At 44.4% G+C, this 15,813-nt stretch overlaps 2 protein-coding genes across 2 annotated transcripts; one reads left to right on the forward strand and one right to left on the reverse strand.

Annotated features, from left to right (window-relative positions):
* Positions 1–2,768: 2,768 nt before the first annotated feature.
* On the reverse strand, positions 2,769–5,600 carry LOC131294585 (uncharacterized). The gene has a single exon (XM_058322630.1). The coding sequence runs from the start codon at positions 5,598–5,600 to the stop codon at positions 2,769–2,771; it is 2,832 nt and encodes a 943-aa protein (XP_058178613.1).
* A 4,293-nt stretch (positions 5,601–9,893) lies between these two features.
* LOC131294586 (uncharacterized) lies at positions 9,894–10,751 on the forward strand. Its single transcript, XM_058322631.1, has 2 exons — positions 9,894–10,058; positions 10,128–10,751. Exons 1-2 carry the CDS (start codon positions 9,894–9,896, stop codon positions 10,749–10,751), a joined length of 789 nt encoding a protein of 262 aa, XP_058178614.1.
* The last annotated feature ends 5,062 nt before the right edge of the window (positions 10,752–15,813 follow it).

The following is a 15,813-nucleotide window of genomic DNA, read 5'->3' on the forward strand; positions in this document are numbered from 1 at the left end:
TGTTTCGTCATTATTATGATGTGGCACGACATCCCCCAGTGGGACAAGGCCTCCCTCCAAAGAGAGTTTCTGTGACCGAAAGACAGTATATTATAGATCGGTGGGCGGCCGTTCATAATACCGGGGGGTGCCAGACTCGAGATTTGATTCTCATACCTGTGACGTGATGTTTCCTCGCTACGCCATGGGCATCCCCAATGTTTTTTTTCATGTTTCGTTACCTTTCTTCAAATTGATGTGTCAATGCTTGTGTTGGCCATATTTATGATTCGAATCTTTATATTTTTGAGTGCTAAAATGTGATCATAAGACTAACCGGGGGTCCGCGACAGCCGAGTGGTAGCGCCGGTTAGAAAATCGGACCATGAGCGCCGGGGCCAACCACCTCGATGGCGTGGGTTCGAATCCCAACCGAGACCGGACCCTCCCCTGTACGAGAGGACTGACTATCCACGTACAACAGGGAAACAAGTCTCGTAAACCCTTAATGGGTAGTCATGACCAAGAGGTCGTTACGCCAAGAAGAAGAAGAATACTAACCGATTTTCTTAAAACATTTGGTCGTGTCTGCATATATGTTATGCCACAGACGAGGGAGTAAATTTCCATTACAAGGCAAACATATTACTTACATCGGAACTTATCTCACTTCACTTTCGTGTAACCATACAAAAAAGAACGTCATTATGCGACTCTAAGGCATCCATTCATCTTTCATATCTGTTATTTAACACTGTTTGGTAAACCATGGTATAGACACATCAACCGATCCAAGGTCAAAGTTTTTCTAATTGAATACATCTCAATAGTAAACCGGATGTTTTACTCGCTGTATTCGTAGGTAAAAACAATTTTAGTATGAATCGAGTAAAACTGAAACAAGCTGTTTTAAAATGGGGGTATCAATCAAATGATTGTGACAGTAAAAGAGCCCTTCTACGTGCACATACAGTTGGTCCAATATGATCCATTGAACCCCCAATATATGACCCAATTGAACTGACTATTATGCACTCAAAAGAGCAAACAACCCATCATTTAATTTTATCCAAGGATAAAAAAAAGATTCGTAAGTTTTTCATTTTTCATTCTCATTTAGTAATTGTTGTGTAGAAGTTTTTATCTTGGCATCATAATGCTAATACATTTTCACTTTTAATACTTCAATATGTTGCTCGTTTTCGTAATCCAACAACAGGGGCAAACTGCTGGAAACTTTGTCTTTTCTTCCACGAAGAGCAAAGTCCGAGACAAGCTACTCCAGCAGGTGTACTTTGCTCAAAATGGAGCCTCCACTAAGCACATTCGTCAATATCTTCTTTCTTAGCTTTTGTTTATTTATTTATCGTTTCATAGAAGTCGTTCGCGCATTCATCATTTATTAATGTGAATATATACTTATTATTTCTCGGCGTTAGATGTATAAAAGCAATTTTTTTGGATTACTAACTAGCGTTTTCGGATCGACTTAAGAGAAAAAAACTGATCAATGTAGTTTGGATATCTTAATGGTTTGGTGGTATTTATTAAAATTAAAGAAGCTTTACATCCGGTCACTGAGGACCATCATACAAATTAACTTTAACTTATTGCGTAGTTTAATTTCTCTCTGCAACCTCCAGCAGCTTGGGTCAAATAATCAATTAATCGAAACTTACTGTTAGTTCACAGGGCTCTTTTTGCATACATTTTGTTGCATAACGTGTGTAATTGGTAGCTAAGCTCATCGTCCAGCCCATGTGGGTACAAACACCGATTTCTTCACCAGCACGAAGCTATCTTCCCTTTCATCTGTCAACGATGCAGTCTGTACTCGAGCTTTCTCACTAAACCTTCCCTTTAGGGGGCCGTAATAGAAGCCCGTCCATCAAGCTTTAATGTTGCATTCACCTTCATTGGGACCGGGAGTAAGGGTCGCTGGGGTACATGAAAGTGCAATCGGAAATGTAGGTGGAAAACGTGCTGGCCGTTGTTGGGTACTATTAAGCAGCTCCCATACGGTGTGCCCACAGCAAGAAGGGGGTTTTTCGGACGCCGAATCCTCCCAACGCCCAATAACGAGTGAGTGTATGTGGCTCACTTTCAATTAATCCGATACACTCCCCGTGTCTATTCCCTCGAGGTCGGTGCGCGCGGGGTGAAATCTGACTCTCTTCAATTAGCGGGTGATGGGTTTGCCTTCCTACCTCCCTGGTTATTGGCGTGGTTTCGATTTTGTTTCTGTTCCGACGCAATTAAAACTAAATTACAGCTCTCTATCGACTTAACGCGCTTTGTTTTTTTTCTTGACTTCCTCGCGAACTCTCCTTTGAGTTCTTTTCTCCCTCTATCTGTTTACAGTTTCCTACCATCCTATTGGGATTGTTAGTCGGCCAGCATCATCCGGCTCAGCTATCACTTTCTTTCAACCATTCTCAATTGGAAAGTCCACTACCAATCAACAGTTTGACAGCTGGCAATATCTCATAGTACACCTCCTGTCAACGCGTCACACCGAATGTTAGTTATATGCTGGTGTGAAAGTAAGTCGGCACGTTTTCGCTGGCCAAACAAAACTTCCCCTCACTACTAGCTTTACCACTAAGGAAGTTTCTAGATGCATCTGTGCGCGTCACATCTCATCAGGTAGTATAGGCGCTCGGTTCATTTTACCAGCTCCTTGTATTCAGGCTCTGAAAGAGTTTGCAATAGGAACTAGCCATTTGAACATGTAATGGGTTACAGGTAACAGTAATAAATACACTAAATCATAATACCAAGCGGGATGCTCAGTGGTAGAATACCAGCACCTTCTTGCGCGTCACCCCGGTAGGCCTTCGGGACTTGCGTGCCGGAATCTTTGGCGATCGCTTCTTGCCCTTGTGGAAATCGAGCTGGTTCCGCTCGATCGGGGCAATCCGCTGCTTGAGAATGCTCTGCGCTACCGGCGGTTCCAGGGCTAGCGCCGCATACGGAGGTCCCGACTTGTTGAACGTGGGCTCTGGATCGCCATCTTTTGGATCCTGCTCCACCACACTGTACTGATGAATCGGTGGCAATGGGGCGGGTGGTTCCGGTCGCTTCGTAATCACATCATCGAACGCATCGGCAATGTCGTCCCGTACGGGTTGTGCCGTGGTGAGTTGCCGCTCCACTCCCTCCTCTACGGCGACTGCCCCTTCGGCCAGCTGTTCGGCCGTCTTGACCAACGTCTGAAGACGCACCTTCGGTGTGCTGAGACGTGGCGTGACCGGTACGAACGGCGCTGGTGTAGTAGGCCGGGGGCGGAGCGGAATCAGCTTGGCGTCTTCGAGGTCATCGGCGAAGAGATCGTCGTTCGCGCGCATCATAAACCGAGGCACATACTTGCTGATATCGAAGATGGGAACGCTGATGTGATTCGAGACTGGAAGCGGGTTTGCCTGGGGAAAGGCAAGCCGTGGTTCCCGTCTCCGCCCGACGTCGATCGTAAACCGATCGTCCGAGCTGTCCCCGTCGGCATCCAGGTTCAGTACCCTCGGCACGGCAATCATCACCGTGTCCTGGTCCGTGTCCGACTTGGAGTTCTTGTTACGCTGCTGACTGGCCAGGTGCTTCTTGATGTGTCGTATCACGTCATTGTACACTGCGACGGCCGGGTTGGGTTGTTGCGGCAGCGTCACCACACTGGATCCCGCTTTCCTCGGACTTCCCACAAACTCCTCCCTAAACAGAGGATTGTCAAGCGGTTCGCGCCCAAAGTGTTTCGCCTTCAAACAGTCAATTTTGTCACCCAGTCCTTTGAGGCGCTTGATTGGTCGGAAACCATTGTCCGACCCACCCTCGGCAATCGGTTCCGGTTCGTCCTCCAGCTCCACATCCACCTCGTTGCACTCGACTCCTCCGGCTTTGCTACCGTACAGTCCCCCGCTGAAGGTGGTCAGGTTCTCGGCATACCGGAGGGCGGAATCGACGTCGATCTCGGACGCCGGTCGGTTGTAGTACGGGAACTTCACGACGTTCCTCGGTGGCGACACGATGCTTATCACTTCGCCACCCTCCAGAGCTGGCTCAGGAAGATACTGGGTTGTGTTCTGGATCGCCTCATCCAAAAACCGCAGTAACTCTTCGCCCTGCAGCTCCCGAGGATCGGTCAGCGCTTCCGGTTGGGGAAGTGAGGTTATGTTGGAAGCATTCCCTAAGATAATATAAGCAAGCACGTCCACTACCTCACTTCGCAAGCGTTCCTCAGCGTCGGACGGGGTTTTAGCCCCTTCCGGTTCTGATCGCTTGATTCGGTTTCGTTTGGACTTTTTTGAGTCGCGCCTCGGTTTGCTCGTCTGGTTCTGCTCGAACTCACCGAATCGCTCCTCCGAACCGTGGTCAAACTTTTGCGCCTCACGTCCCTTCTCGCTGTAGACGATATTTTTCCGATGCTCTTTCACCCGCTCCTTGATCGGTTGGTGATGGTCCGATCCTTTCGACAGAGCGTACGCCCGATTGCCGCCGCCCTCGTCGTCTTCCTCCTCATCGTCATCATCACCGTCCTCTTCTCTTCCCTCCTCGCCTTCATCATCCTCTTCCTCATCCTCATTGTCTCGTGCACCGTCGTCGTTATAGTCTTCCTCTTCCTCCTCCGGTTGCTCACGCCTCGGCACGTGGCGTATCGTCTCCTGATGGCGCACCTGAGTGTAGACCTTCTTCGGCTCAAACGCCGCCACCCGGTCCGCTTCTTCGCGCGAATCCTCAAAATCGTCGTCACTGTACTGCTTGCCATCGGAGTCATAGAAGTCGGCCTCACCCGACTGCGCTTCCTCGCTGCCCACCAGAACCTTTCCCCGCCGATCGTACTTCCGATCGTTCTGGCCAAAGTCATCCTCCGAAAGGGTGTTGCGCTCGCCTTCCTCCACACCATCGCCTACATCCCCGTTGTGTATGGCACCTCCATGGTGCTTTCCGAAGTAGTCCAGTTCTTCCGGAACGATGGCACCGCTGAACCCGAACTCCCGACCTTGCCCCTCGAAGAAAGCCTGTTGTTTTTGCTTGAGGAAGTTGACGTGATTGCGTAGCGTCTCGAACGAGGGCGCTTCCAGCGGGAGGATGCTGATCGGTTCGAACATAATCTCCGGTGTCGGCCGTTCCGGTGGGTGCAGTGGGTTGACGGGGCTCGGTTTCATCACCGGCACGAAGGGAGTATCGTAAGGTCCGGGACCACTGCTACCACCAGCCGCTCCCCCCGTCTGCAGGAACTCACCGGTTGCACCGATCGGAATACCCTTGAGCGGAATCTCTCGAGGGAACGGTGAACCAAAAGTGGCTGTACCTATCGATAGTTGTTGCACCGGCAGATGGCCACCGGAAGTCGCGAACCGGTGTCCACGGGGGATCCATGGTTTGAACTTTTTCGTGCGTACTTTCGGCCGATCGATGTAGTACGGCACCTGGATGTGCACCACCTTGGACGTGTCCGGCTGCAGGTCGGCACTGATCCGATGCAGCATGCGAGGGTTCGTCGCACCGATCATCTGCAGGGTTCGCGGTCTCTCTTTACCCAACGGCGTAAGGCCCGCCAACGATCCCAACACGAACGTACCGACGATCAACAGCGCCGCTTGTGACATTTTACAGCTGGAGTTCACCATTTTAACGCTTCTGTTCATTATTCCATAATATCCTTTCAAAAGTCCTCGCACAGTAAATGCACCGAATGCACTCCGTTATATTTCTGGAACGTTCGCAAAGTCCTTTTTCACTTTCTTCCACAGCGAACCGCACAAACACCAAGTCGAGGGTTTTCTCCGATCACGAACAACACCCGCTTCACCGTGAAGTACTCTCGAGCGCGCTGAAGGCCACGGAAAAGTGTGCTGCATTTCGCCGAAACCGGGCGGGTTTTATAGATTTTCTTCTGCGTAACATCTACCCTCTCTCCCACCGACTCCACTATTCGGAGCCGACGCCGGGGTTGGGGAATTAGTTTTCTTCTTTCCTCTTGTTCGTTTTTGTTTTAATAAAATTTTCCACCGCCTTTGCGCCCGCGGACGTTCGTTTACGACCCAAGTCGGGCACCAGTGGCACCCAGTTCCTACCTACCGACACCGGATTAACGTGACTCCTCGGTGGGCCCGCTCCGTAGGAGAGGGAAAACTCGCCCGATCACAAGGGTGCACCATTTCTTTCGTTTTCTTCACTCTTTCCCTTTTGCACGCACTTCGAGTCGAGGGGGGTTTGTTTTTGCCGGTGGTGGCGCATAGACGATTACTACCAGCGGGTGGCGGAACTGGTGCTTTCCGGTTCCAATGCAATCCGGGCGCTCGGGAGGATGGAAGGTTGGATGGTGATGATCAGTTTATGCGCGCGTGCTAAGAAACGTCACCGTATATGCACACAGAAACACACATGTGTCCACCTTTCCCCGGTACACGCAAAACACAACATATCGGAAAGACCGTGCAGTTGCTCGTCTGTTTTCGCGACGCCCATCGTCTCTTTCTTCTCGCTTGGCCACTTTCGTTTTCATCCCGTAAGACGCCGGGAGGCCTCAACACTTGTTTGTTTCCCGAAGACGACAATATTAAACCACAAAAAAAGAAACCCAAATATTTCGCACCCAGTTTGTCATTTGATTTTTTTTGTTGTGTTTCGATTGTGTTTTCTTTTTGTTTATGTGCCTCGGGTTTTGGCCATCAACAAACGAAATGGAGATTATTTGATTGTGCAACGGGTAGTGATTGTTTCTAAAATCCGATTGATTGTAAATCAAATATCAAGAAAGCAAAAATACGCTCCTGTAAAGGGTGTTGTAATATGGCTCGAATGATATTACATTGTTATACAGTGCCTTACTGGCAATTAAAGCACCATAGTTTGGCTAAAAAAAAACATAACAAATAATTTATACGAGCTAATGATTTTTTCTAAAACAATTTCGTTGCATTTTATCACTAAATAAAAATGAGGCTGTACCTAGATAAAACCTTTTGAATTTGAAATCATCAGTATTTTATTTATAAAAATTTTCTGATGATGGAATTTTTGTTCATTTAGTATCATAAAATGTTCATTTTGAGTTCAGATTTAGTAATAAAAGAATATGAATTATATGTAAATCATTTTGGATTTGGGAATAATTGATTTATGTTTATTTTGTTTGAATGTTTATAGCTGTTATAGCATCTTCATAATGCTTCTAGAGATGAATGTCGCCGTTAAGGCGCAAAATCTCTTTAATAAAAAAAAAAAAAAAAAAAAAAAAAAAAAAAAAAAAAAATCTTCATAATGTTTTGCTTTCTTATTAGGTGATTTGGAAAAAAATTGAAGGGGATATGTGAAATTGTCAATGTGTTAAAAAATTTAACAATATTTTTGGTCTTATTCTTTATTAAAATTATTCCTGCACTAACAAAAATTGTGCAAAGAAAATGATGCGCGAGGTGTTAGAGAAATGGACATTTTTACAGCATTTCACGGAATAAAAAATAGAGTATCTTTCTTCAAAAAGTTAATTTTCTAAGGCGATATTAGAGAAAATAGAAATCCTTAGCCTCATAGCGTAAAATAAGACATTTCGAATAAAAAAAGTGCTGGCACCCAATAAAAGATTAGCATTGGGACATTAGACGAGTGTCTTATATACCTTTTATTCAAAATAATGACGACATCACTCTTGGAGCATAACTTAAACGCAAAACATCGGACAGTACGTATCAATCAAGATTAGCCACAAAATTAAAAATTGTCTCACAAAAACTGTTCATCAAATCCAAAGGACAAGAGGCAATCGGAAGTGGCCGAAGACAATGAAGTCATTCGTTCGCGCAAGGAAAAAAAACCAGAACTATTGAACAAAATAAACCTATTGGCGTTTCACGGGCCATTAGTTAACCGAGCGCGAGGGGCGCGAGCTGCTTATGTCCGGGGATGAACATTAATTTCCCGCCCTGGCGGCCGGCCCGGAATGACTCGAGATCGCGCTGGTCATTTGGTAGGACGATCGATCGTTAGGGCGGCTTGGTGGAGGCTTTAAAGGTGGACGAGGGACTTTATGTTTATCATCATACCGTCTTAAAATCGACCGCACGGCTCATTGGCCGATGGGTTTCCTTTTTCCTGCCAGTCCGCCGCGTGGAACCGGCTGCTCTCGGTGAGAGGCAACATTCGTATGTGTAGGGAAATTATGCACCGGATTCAATCTCGTACCGGGGCGCCGGCTGTACAGGTTTATTTGCGCGCCTCGATCGTACCTCCATCGGTGTGTGGATGAAGGGATGGGGATGTTTCGAACAAGGAAGTCCGGAAGCTTGATGTGTATGTGAGATTCAAGGGGTTGTTTTAGTGTAAAACAGCAAATCGGTTTATTTTGGCCACCGATTAATAAAAATTAATCATCCTTCAACAATCGGTAGTTGGAAACTGCAAAATTACCGAATGATTAATCGACATTCAGCTCCGCCAGTTCGATGCCGGCCGTTTTCCAGCTCCGAGCGTCAAATTCCTCCCACGAGGTCGTTGAACAAAATTTGCACCGAAAACAAAAACATCCTCTAAAATTGGTTGCGCAGTTGTGTGCGTATTTTTTTCCTGCAAAAACAAAACCTCGCTGATGGAAAGATTACGAGGCAAAAAGATCGTCGGTGGATAGATAATGGTTCATTATAACTTTTCACACCTTCACCAGCATTTTCTGCAATAATGGTGGTTTGCGCTCCACCCGAGGGCCCGAGGGAAAATCGTTGATAAGAGGTCGGGCCAGCGTCGGGGCCACCTTTCGCGTGCCGCACAATCGGACACCGGCCGGGAAGATGTCCAGCTGGCTTTCGATTTTCCGCTCCCCAACCAACTGGACACCGTGCTGGTGTGCGAGGGAAGCAAACAAAAATGTCAACCCCGGAACGTATACGTTCATCCGCTCGGAAGAAAGTTGGGAAAATGAGGCGAAATCTGTTTGTGTTGCATTCCACTTCCCAGCGTCAGCATCATGAGCCCGTTTTTCATTTCTTTCGCCATAGGACCATTCACTTTCGGAGCACCATTTTCATCCGGCCCAAAGCTGGGCCTCAGTTTTCCCTGCGCCAACGAAATGCATCGCGCCGGGTTGGGGTTTTATGTGTGCGCTTCGTTGTTCAATAATTTCCCTTGGCGGAGTTCGGAAATGGGAATTAATTTGATTGCTGATCAGACTGACCTACCCTACCCCGGGGTGTGATGGGAGTGCAACAAGGGGAGGGGAGGGGACCACACGGGATCTTCCAGCGATCGATTGTGCAACAATTCGGAACACCGGCGGAACCATTGTTTTGGTTCGCATTTGCTTCGCATTTGGGCTTTGGTTTTCTCGGGCGTCAATTTTCCGCTCATTTCTTCCGCCGGATCGACCGGTTTCCGTGAAAATGATATCGGCAGTTTGTCTGCCCATTTTTCTCTCATCACATCTTTTGTTGGCGAGTGGGGCGAGCGGTTGTGATTACATTGGGGCGTTTCCTCGTCGAATCGCGCCCAATCGATCACGCGCCGCTTCTGGCAATGGGTTTTCATCTGCGTGTTGGATCTCTTCACGCGTCCACTATCACATGCGTCGTCGCGATTACCATTTGTGTGTAGTGTTTAAATGGGCCGTTTTCATGCTCCGGCTGAGACAACGGGTGGGCACGATTTTTATCTGTTTCTGAACAGATTTCATAATCGATACACGGACACACATGCGATCTCCGCTCGGAATTAGCATCGATATCAGAGCGAAGATCATAAATCAAATCGCTTCAAATGGTATAATGAAAAAGGCTTAGTAATCGTCCGGTCGTTACTTACAAAACCATTCAAGGGTGCTTGTTGTAAATAGAAAAATTACATCGAATAGGAAACCCATCGAAGCAATCTGTTTAAGTTTCATTTGTTAAAGCAAAGCCATCGAAACTGTTTACCAAATTGCGCACAAAATGGCACCAAGCCCACGTCCTCGTGTGGACACCAGCGCCCCTTTGTTACACGTGGAACACGTGCTCAAAACGGGAAAATTGGTCGGTGACATCGAACGGTTGCGGACGGTGGCGTGCGAAAATCGGGAGTTGCTGAAGAAAATTAATCAAATCTGCCGGAGTCGAGTACGTTCTTGCTAGAAACCAAAAACGTTGTTTGAGTGAAAATTAATTTATTTTTATTGTCCTCATCAGGGTTTCCTGAACGTCAACTACAGCTACCGTGTCCACCAAAGTCTCAATTCCGAAGCACGAACGCGCTCGGCACGCCTGGTCGAGTGTGAAAATCGAAAACTACTTGATCGGTTGCTACGGAAGCAAGCAGCGGTGCACAGCAACCTTCGACAGTGCGGAAAAATAGACGCGTATTTCTCCGGTTCGGCAGAAAACCCTCACCAGCTGACAATCGATTTTTGGGAACGCACCGATCGGTGGTTGTGTCAGCTCAACGTCACCTTGCAGGAAAAGCCCTGTGAAGAGAATCGGGCCGGTTGGAAGCGTGGAAACATCTTTCGAATCTTTCGTGACACCTGCCTGGTGCTACGATCGCAACCGATTTCCCAGGATGAGGAAGTCACTGGGAGAGGGGAGAATGTTTTGCGTGACGTTGCAAAAGGGTGCCTCGTGAGACAACGGCACGCGTCGAAGGAACATTTGCTGCTAACGCTGCGGAAAATCGGAACCATTTCCGGCGCAACGCTCTTGGGACGAGTTGATCCAGGTTCGTTTGATAAACTAGATGTACTAAATTATTATGGATCTAAATTCGGTCGTTGCTTGGAGCCGCTTACTTACCATGTAACTTTTGGGAAAACTTAGATGGATGTTTTATTGCGTTTAATATTACACGTGTTTTCGTAATATTACTTCATAATATTGCAAACATGTGTTGAAACATGTGAACCATCAAAATTGTTTGTTTTGCAATAAAAATGCAACAACAAAAAAACTATTCGCGTTACATAAACGATCGATTTATTTGATGGCAGATAATTTACCGAACTGCAGCTTCCTAGACCGCACACCACCATGTCCTCAGCATCTTTAACAACGCAAAGGTAAACGGAAGAAGTCCGATACGATCGTGCACGGTTTCGCTCAATCGTTTAATGAGAGCTCAATTTTGTTTGGAACATACAAAAACACACCCATGCCCTACCAGCACTGCACGGCACTTCGGGGTGTGCCAAACGCTCGAAGAAAGTTCATCAAACAGTTGATCACCAAACAATTGGGTGTAATTAGTAAATTGTCATGACGCGTGAGCGCATCTGGTGGAATGTAGAAAAAAACAACGAACGGGTTGGTCACACGGTTGACGTGACATCGTTGGAGGAAAGTTCGGTAGTTAAACAGTCGGCAGTGCCGAAAAGGGAGAAATGTGTTAAAACAAGCAACCTGCCACCCCGCGAGCAGGAAGTAGTGTTTGTACACTGTAAAAAACCATAACTAAAGCATTTGCTCGGATAGCTGGCCGATTTGTAACCCTACTGTTATTTAAATTGCCAACAGGTGTTAAATTTTGTTTATGCTTTGAGCTGTTTTATACCTTTCAGCTCTTCTTCGATGGTTTAAAGTCATATTATGTTAATTTATTTAAATAACATTCAAGTTGCAAATTTAATTTGTTGGAAAATACTGAAATGAGTCCAGCCACATTTCAATTAGCAAAATTTCATGAAACTTAGTTTCTTGTTAAACTAACATCTTCAGTTCACTAATACTCAAATGGGAAGTTTCATTGTTTAACCAAATAAAATACAATTTTGTTTTTGCTCGTTTATCTTTTCAGTTCACTACATTTGTTATTGTTTAGCGAAACAAAATACATTTCATGTTTTGTAGGTTTTATAATTTGGAAAACTAGTTTTTACTTTTGTTTATCATAAGAAAAATGCTACGAAGCTCATTTTTCCAACGACAAACCCTCAATGCATTCAACAAATACTTCAACCATATATTTCCATTTGGCCACTAAATCGATCACGCAACCCTTCCCGTCGGCGAGACGAATCAGAAGTGATTTGACAAATTAGCAGTTTATTAGATAATATGCACGTTGCGATTTGTCATTACGTCCTGTTGTTCTGTAAACAAAACAGTCACACGATTTTCCCTGCGGACTGATTACAGTACAAACGGGGTGGAATTACGTAACGCCCATCGAAGGGGACTGCCGATGGTTCCGCTATTCGCTTGATTGGGTTTGCATTTGTGGTGGAGGTTTTGGTGGTTTTCGGGACTGTTCTGTACTGCAATGTGGTGCAACGTTACTGTGATAAGCATAGCAGAAAGGCAATGGGACAGGCAAATTTAGGTTAGTATTAGAAACGGACCCAACCATTACCGCTGCCTGTTGGTCACGAGGTTTTGCCGGCTTATGATTGTGCCCTCGATCATTTGAACGCGATAGGGAAATTATTTTAATATGCAATAACACACTGATTGATGGTGTTTCCAGTGATTCATTGTGTGATTTTGATTTATTGGATGCACATGCGCTCTGATATTGATCCGTCTCAATAAATCTCACGAGTAATCGGTAGCATATTATTATCAGAACCTTCCATAATTTTATCCTTCGGTGGTCATCGGCAGAATGTCGAGGTCCACTCTGTTCGTAATCGTAATACCGATCGGTCACCGCTTTCCATCGCCAAGGTGATGTGATGCATGGTTAATTTATTTCAATCACGATCGTCCGTTCACCAGCGCTCGTTCCCGGGTGTGCGATGCAGATTCGCCCGATGTGTGGGTGAAAAAATAATGTGCACAGCTAAACAACAGCGGAAAAAAGCAATACCTCCTCTACCCTTACTAGGTCAGCCGTGGCCGAGCGTTTGCCAAACTATCGGAGCAATCGGGTTCGAGCGTGGCCGTTTGGTGCACCCCTGTCGGTCACCTCGACGATATTGGCGGTACCGAGACCTTGCCCATGGATGACACTAATCGGTCGGCTTCGGATCGGCCGGCCTGCGGATGAATGAATTGCTACGCACCCATCCAAGGCGGCGGCATTGAATTGACACCTGGGAGAGCCGCACATTGCGACATCGGGCAATCAGCAGATGGGGAGTTCCGGAGGGATGGTTATGCTTTATGTTTCCAATGCCCGTCCAATGTCTCTTCCGCTATGGTCGAGTACAAGGTGAAGGCTGCTGTTCTCGAGAGGAGCACCAGGGAAGGTTAGTGTACAGCTTGTAGCCGTTGACTCACTCTTTATATTGTGAGGCAGTCTTCCCCTTCCTTTGCCAATGTATGCATTTGCAACATATTTTAACGTTTCAGTAAAATCATATTATTGAATATTTTAGTTGGATAAAGAAATCATTTAAAACTTCTTTTCACTTCGTCACTTTTCATCTCTATTTTCAGCTAGGGTAACGGTACCAATAGTGGTGCACTTAGTAATGTAATGTATTTTAACCGTAAAATATTTAAAATTAACGAAAAAAGGCTATATAGGCTGTGACTTATTTTTGAAGCATATTTAAAAATGAATAGCCAAAATACTCATAAGCCAATGCATTGTCTTGGTCAAATACCAATGCATTTTGCAGCGATTCATAGCCTTAAGGAAATCATGGCATCTCTTCTTCTCTAGATCTATAAAAATGGATGTTTGTATGTTCGTGATGCTAAAACTCAAAATCGGCTGGACCAATCTTGATGACGGCTTCGTATGGTTTGTTCCTTTTTACCCAAGGAAGGTTTAGGAAAAAGGAGAACGTCAAAATTCCCAAGGAAAAGCCGTAAAATTCTAAAATCCGGTAAAAATGGCTTTTTTTATATTAACAACTAAAATTTACCTTCTCTAACGAAAACTAAAAAACGGTTGAGCTCATCTCTACAAAGTTTTCTGATGATTTGTTTCTTTTATCCCAATAAAAACAATGAAAAGTTAGAAAATTCCCCAGGAAAAGCCAGAAAACCAGAAAACTTGATAAAGGATTTTTACCATACAAAAATGGAAACTTAAAAAAATGAGTGTTTGTTTTTAACGCTGAAACTCGAAATCGGCTGTGCCAATCTTGATAATGTAATCGGTATTTGTTCGTTTTTATTCACTGAAGGTTCGAAGTAAAGAAAACTTTTAAATTCCCTAAGGAAAAGTCGGAAAATTTCCCATACAATCAAATCAAATATACGATTTAAAACTAAAACTAAGAAACCACTTGGTCAACCGTAACAAAGTTTTGGGATGATTTTTTCTTCCTTACCCAGCGATTAAAATTCACCGAGTCCGAATTCACAGATAATCGAATTATTTCATCTCGGTTAATCAACAAGCGATCGCCTAGATCACGTGTATTTGGTTTTGATAGGTGTTGAATGTATTTTGTTGAGTGGCAAAAAAGAGCTTTGTTGCACGTACACATTTTTCTATGGAAGGTGAACAAGATTCATTCCGAAGGCGAACATTTTTGATCCAATGGTGCATTGAGCCTGCGGACTTTACAATCCCACTTCGTTAGTATGTTTTGTCCGATGAATTTTCTAAAAGCTCTCCATGTGCATTATTTTCGAAAACACCAACTTCATATCATATTGGCCTTTATTGTGTAACGCATGCTAAACACATATGAATATTAAGTATTTAAGTTCGGGGAAATCTATCAAACAAGCTTGCAAGTACATCGCCGGAAGGAATATGGCGGTTTTTGGTATTGAAGGAGATGAAATAAGTATCAAATGAGCCGATACGTTGTTGTGCATTCCACAGGTTTTGTTTTTTATTTCAATATTTAGTTTATTTGAAGAATGGTTAAGGAATTCACCAAGAAATCTTGAGTCAGGAGTACAGCAAGCAAAAAAAAACATAAGATACATGATTCCAACTTGCAGCAGCGACTGGATCATTGCTCTCATATGAATTGATTAATCGAATTGAAAATAAAAACATTACTGGAATTTTAGAATTATTAATATTGGACGAGGCGAAGTTCGTTGGGTCAGCTTGTACCTGATAAATTCTTCAGAAATCCAACATATTAGTACAATCTGTTCGGGAAATATTAATTTTGGAGCCTTAATTTATTACGGAATGAGAAGGTTTATCTTTTGAACACTCCGCAGAAGATTAAAGAACATTTCATAGAAGAACAAACATCTCAATTGTATTTATTTCGTCGTAGAGCTGCAATTTTGTTCCACTACAACCACTCCACTACAACCACTAGCACCACTATAGGAGCACTTACCCTAGGTAATGTGAAAATTTCTTGGTTGTTTGAACTAAATTTTAACTGTTTGAGACGGCTACGCTTTTTTCACGATCATTATGTACATCGCAAAATTTGCTAATACGTATTGTTGCATAAAAATAATGAAAATAGATGCAACTGATCGTCGGGTAGAGCCATTTTTCTTATACAAAATCGTTTATACATAGATAAGATCTAGTTTTGATTTATTTAGATTTAGATAAACAAATGTGTATTTTAAAAGGTTTTCAAAAGACACGTTACTTCAAAGTGAAGACTATATTTGATAAGATTTTCAAATACTTCCTATTTTAGTTATTACTAATTAGTAAACTTGAAAAATATATGTACACCCCCCTTAATTATAAAATGTGCAATGTATAAAGAAAACACAGACTTTTTGGAATCACAGCGAAACTGTTTATTAAACCATTGGCTACACTACTTCGTCCGCCTGTCTGACGAAAGGGAAGTCAAAGTATGTACAGTTTCTTGTGCAGATTGGCAAATCGTTCAGCATAATCCGGTACATTAGCTAGGTACATCAATTTCGTTAGGAAATCGATCCTCAGTATTGGACGATCTTTCTCACTCGCTCGTTTACCGTTCACCTTCTCTGGTCTATGCGCTTACCTCATAATGGACCGCAAAACTAAAAGCTACACTTACTTAGGCAC

Source organism: Anopheles ziemanni, chromosome 2, assembly GCF_943734765.1.
Source record: "Anopheles ziemanni chromosome 2, idAnoZiCoDA_A2_x.2, whole genome shotgun sequence".
Lineage (NCBI taxonomy): Eukaryota > Metazoa > Arthropoda > Insecta > Diptera > Culicidae > Anopheles > Anopheles ziemanni.

Excerpts from the sequence above, each read along its gene's own strand:
- LOC131294585 (XM_058322630.1), bottom strand. The coding sequence starts at position 5,600 with ATGGTGAACTCCAGCTGTAAAATGTCACAAGCGGCGCTGTTGATCGTC.
- LOC131294586 (XM_058322631.1), top strand. The coding sequence starts at position 9,894 with ATGGCACCAAGCCCACGTCCTCGTGTGGACACCAGCGCCCCTTTGTTA. Across the intron at positions 10,059-10,127 it reads ATCAAATCTGCCGGAGTCGA|GGTTTCCTGAACGTCAACTA; the intron begins GTACGTTCTTGC and ends TGTCCTCATCAG.